Source organism: Vollenhovia emeryi, unplaced genomic scaffold, assembly GCF_000949405.1.
Source record: "Vollenhovia emeryi isolate VEMERY1.0 unplaced genomic scaffold, V.emery_V1.0 DF941084.1, whole genome shotgun sequence".
Classification (NCBI taxonomy): Eukaryota; Metazoa; Arthropoda; class Insecta; order Hymenoptera; family Formicidae; genus Vollenhovia; species Vollenhovia emeryi.
In genome coordinates, this window is record NW_011965282.1 from 1,337 (window position 1) to 6,166 (window position 4,830).

The window sequence follows — 4,830 nt, forward strand, 5'->3', positions numbered from 1 at the left end:
TTTTTTTAATGTATTATAATAACATCTTATAATTAGCTTATATAATTAGCTTGTATATCCTTTATACAGCTTTACATAAAATGAAAATAGAGCATAATATAACATTGTTAAGTACAACATACGTAATGTTTTTCATCTGCCATAACATGAATATTATTAGGAAAGGAAGATATTAATTTTGAATGAGCAATACAACCCCATACTTCTGTTCGTACGACTTCAAATGCATGTATGTGTTGAGAAAATCGTAATGTTTCCATTTCTTTATAAACATAATAAACAGACCGATCTGTATTTGTTATAATATATTGAATGAGACCAAAAAAGCGAAATGTACCGTCTGTGCCTATTTCTATGCTCATACCAGATTTAAATGTGGTCCCATTAATACTTAACCACGATACAGGAAAATAATTTTCATTAATATCTGTAGTTAACGTATGTTTAAAATCGTTATAATTCTGTAGTTGTATTATGGTATCTTTTAAAACAACGCCTATTGAAAAGCGAATCTCGAAACCCTTGTTATTAATCAATCGATGTGTAAATTCTAATTGACATTTTAAAGCTAAAGTGTATGGTGGATTCCGTCGCGATGTTACCATTTTAGCGTATTGTTTTATCTGTTTATGTTTAGCCTCAAAACGCATACAAGATAAGTGTTTCAAAGGACCCATCCTCATTATTATTCGCGGGTAATGTATTAAATAATGATGTTTTGGTTTTAATGCTTCTTTAAAAAGACTTAAATAAAGTTTATGATGTTCTGAAATTAAAATCTCTAGTAGGTTACAAGTCTCTTTTGTTGATATGGGTGACATTATTATACATATAATTTCTCTAAGAATGATATACAGCTCCCAAACTTTATTTTTATGAGGTACTAAATCACCAATAATTAAGCCTAGAAATTGAACTAAAGTAGACATTTCTGATGCTGAAATTAAAAGATGTTCATTTTTTAATGATGTTTTACTTATGACAGGCGGAATGTTCGTATCATTACTAGTAGAATAATTAAAAAAACGTATTCTATCATTCAAAGAGTCCAAAGAAAATAACTTTTCCGTGTTTACAAAATTATTTAAAATTTTTGCAATTTCGTATCGGCAGATGCCTTCGAAAATATCATGCATGACATCAAAACATATATTTTCAATGACGTGAAAACTGGAAATTGTATTGAAAATACATTCCTCTTGGATACCATGAGTATTTGAAGTGCAATCAGCAGCATAATTTAAGCGAGTTCTTAATGTTTCCGAATCTTCTGATATTTGATTTTGAAGAGTGATTTTATCAGCTGAACAAGCTCTACACGAATATAATGAATTAAAACTTTTAGAGAAACCAAAAATTGTATGGAGCCCTAAGTTATCTCCTACAATACCTACTAGCGCAAAATATATTTTATATTGCCTACTATTAACGTTTACAACTAAACCATTACTTTCCAGTTCCTTAATTTTATTTATTATATTACAAAATATACTTTTGTTTCCCAGCTGTGAATGATCCTTCGCATTGTGTAATTGAAGCAAAAAGATATTTTCAAGCATACTTGAATATTCATTTGGAATAGTAGGAATAGTACAATATACGGCACCAATTTTATGTACCCCACTGTGAGATCCAAGAGGATTGTTAATTTCGAAGTCATCGAAATATAGTAATAAAGGCAAAACAACTTTTTCTGCATATTGCTCTTCAATACGTTTCCAAACAGTTTCATCAACAATAGAAGTTAATATATCACTACATTTACTTTCACACTTGTGTTTTATTATCATTTGCAAAATATTTGGTAACTGTAAGAATCTCGTTAATACAAGTCTCAAAGGAATAAGTTGTAATGATTTATTTGTTACATGCATGCCTATGTGTGTTTTTATACGTTTTGGATGTAATGCAGTGGCAATATCTATAGACTGTGGCATAATTAGATAACCGCGTTGTACAAAGTATTGTAATGTCATATGTTCAGTTTTGAACTCAGTAAATGCATTTTGTAAAATTGTGCACATATCTTTTATACTAAATGATACATTTCGCTCACTCTCTGTACTTTCATATTTATGTTTAATAATTTCAATAGTTAATTTATAAAAATTGCTTACATATTGTATTATTTTCTGTGCAAGCAATCGTGATAAAGAATTATCAGAGTACAATTTTAAAACAAATAAAGCAGCGTTTCTTGTTACTATATCATCAAATTTTTGTAATGTTATTGACGGATTGTTCATTATTTGTTTGCAAACCTCTGTGCTCAATAAATCTTCACCATTAGTGTACTTTTTAAACAAGTCATCAGTTTTTGAAATTTCTGACAAATCATTATTCAGTGAAGGCAGTTCAGATATAACAGAAACATTTGTATTATTTTGACTGGGATGTTTTAGTATTAAATGGCGTTTAAATGAATATAAATTTATGAAGTTACGCATACAATTGTCTTGTTTACATATAAAAGTAGAATGTGAGGCGTTGTGCACCATTTTTAAATGTGCTGTGAGACATGTGACTGTTAAAAAATTATTATCGCAAAACGAACAGATATACATATTATGGCAGATAGTTATATAATAATCTTTAATGTTTAGTAATCTATGTAGTTAAAATAAAAGTGATTAATTCGTCATAGAGTTGAAAGTATTAATAATTGGCATCACATATGAAATTTGTTTTTCATATTTTGTGGAAAACTTGTAAAGACAAAGCTGCAGTACATACCAAATATGCTCACTTTCTGGCGAATAATTGACATCAAATACATGAAATATTTTAAAACATAAATCAACTGCTTTTAATGCCGTTGAAACTTCATATAATACGTTATCTATGCAAACATAGAATCCATTTACTTCTGCAAAAGTAAGATCAACAACTATTACATATGGTTGTACAGTTAATCCTAAATGTTGTGCTCGTTTTATTTTTTCTTCCTGAATACGATTAATATCGCCAGGTATCTGAAAATAAGATCTTTTATTAATTTTTCGTATGTATTTTTTAATAATATACATTGCATGCAGTACTATATGCAAGATATACACACATCGAAAACTTCTTACCTTTGCATGTACTATCATGCTATTTTTACATTCACTTATAGATGATTTAAAATGTTCATTTTTAATGCGAATTCTCCCTTTTGGAGGAATGAGATGAGATAATAACAAAACTTGTATTACAACTTTAGCGTCTGAAAATATATAAAGTAAATAATTTCGTGTGAATATATATTATACATTTTTTTAACTTACCATCTGTCAAATCATCTGCATCGAGTAGAAAATGTAAGTCGCTCGCAATTTTTTCTTCTTTAACACCTTCCCGAGAACAGATTTCCTGAATTTTAGAAAAAAAGCTAAACCAATTCTTTATACAATCCTCTGATGTTAACTTGAGATATGTAAAATCTTCTTCAATCAATGTATATGCTGTAGGATGTTTCAAAATAGGCCACTGAGTAAAAATTTCTTCAATAGTTGTATTTGAAGATTTTAGTATTTTATTTCGTCTGTATGCCACAGTTACTTTCCAGTGATTTTCAACTAATTGCCATGGTGACTGATTACTTTGAAGCCACAAAATACTTTCGCGAATTACAGAATCATCTGTAAAAACAAGAAATAGTAATAAATAAAACAGTAAATTATTTTGAACATAAACAAACATAAAAAAGCATTGTATCTATATAATCGATTATTCTATCCATCTATTTATTATGTAATTACCTTCACACTCGCTATTATAAGCAGATGTTGAAGGAGATGTAGAACTGGTGTCTGTCAAGCTACATCCTGTTAGTTTTTTATAATTTCGTATTTTATTTCTATATTTATCAACCAGTTTACCACGTGATGTTATAGATTTATTATTTCTCGAACGTTTCTTCGGTATAGGCGGAACATAATAGGCGTGGCGTGTTTCTGTTGGAAATAATTCTTCAATTTCCTTGGATAATGCTTCAAAATCTTCATTTCTCAGTGGCCTATACAAAATAATTACACAATAATATAAATATATTATTCCTTGTAAAACATTTATTATTTTATAATTTATATAACAAATTTACCCGTGAATATTATTTAAAACTTCTGACAAAATTAAATCCACAATATTACTTCGGCATATTCTGCTTAATAATTTTTTTTTCTCGTACGACTTCAAAATTGCGCGTCCTTGTGATGTGCCCTTTAAAATATTCTTAACAGATGGTCGTTGCAACTTTCTAAATATCGACGATGACGACGATGAAGTGGCTTGTTCTTCCAGAAATGAACTATTTTCTTTATTGGAATTTTCTTCATCTGAACTAGTATCGTGTGCAGGAATAATATTTTTATCTCGTTCCTGTAACATGTATTTCATACTAAATATATGTAATTATATTATGTATATATATGTATATACAGGGTGGTCCGTTTAAATCGACAATCGGAAGTATTTCGTCAAGTAAGCCAGATCGAGAAAAATGTTTCAGATAAAAGTTGTATGGTCCTGAGGGAGGCATAAGGTGGTGCAATTGGTTCGACCTTGGATAATCATTTGAAGGTCATGTAAAGGTGACCTTAAATTTTTATAATGGAACCCCCTATTATTTATTGTGCTATCTTATTCTACTAATTGATATGAACAACTTTTGTCTGAAACATTTTTTTATTTGCCTAATACTTTTTGAGATATTCAAGAGAAAATTTATAACTTTTTCAATGTTTAACTTATAATCTCTCGATAACTGTTTGTCGGAGGGAAAAGTAGTACAGGACTTTTTTACTTGATTTAGTCTCAGGAATATGCTGTTGTAAAAGTGTTCCAATATTG

At 29.1% G+C, this 4,830-nt stretch overlaps 1 protein-coding gene across 1 annotated transcript; it reads right to left on the minus strand.

The window, feature by feature from the left end:
- Nucleotides 1-1,799: 1,799 nt before the first annotated feature.
- Nucleotides 1,800-4,630, minus strand: LOC105571174. Its single transcript, XM_012028648.1, has 2 exons — nucleotides 3,075-4,630; nucleotides 1,800-2,972 (listed from the first exon to the last, which is right to left on the minus strand). The coding sequence occupies exons 1-2, from the start codon at nucleotides 3,090-3,092 to the stop codon at nucleotides 2,631-2,633; spliced, it is 360 nt and encodes a 119-aa protein (XP_011884038.1). The 5' UTR covers nucleotides 3,093-4,630; the 3' UTR covers nucleotides 1,800-2,630.
- Between the last annotated feature and the right edge of the window lie 200 nt (nucleotides 4,631-4,830).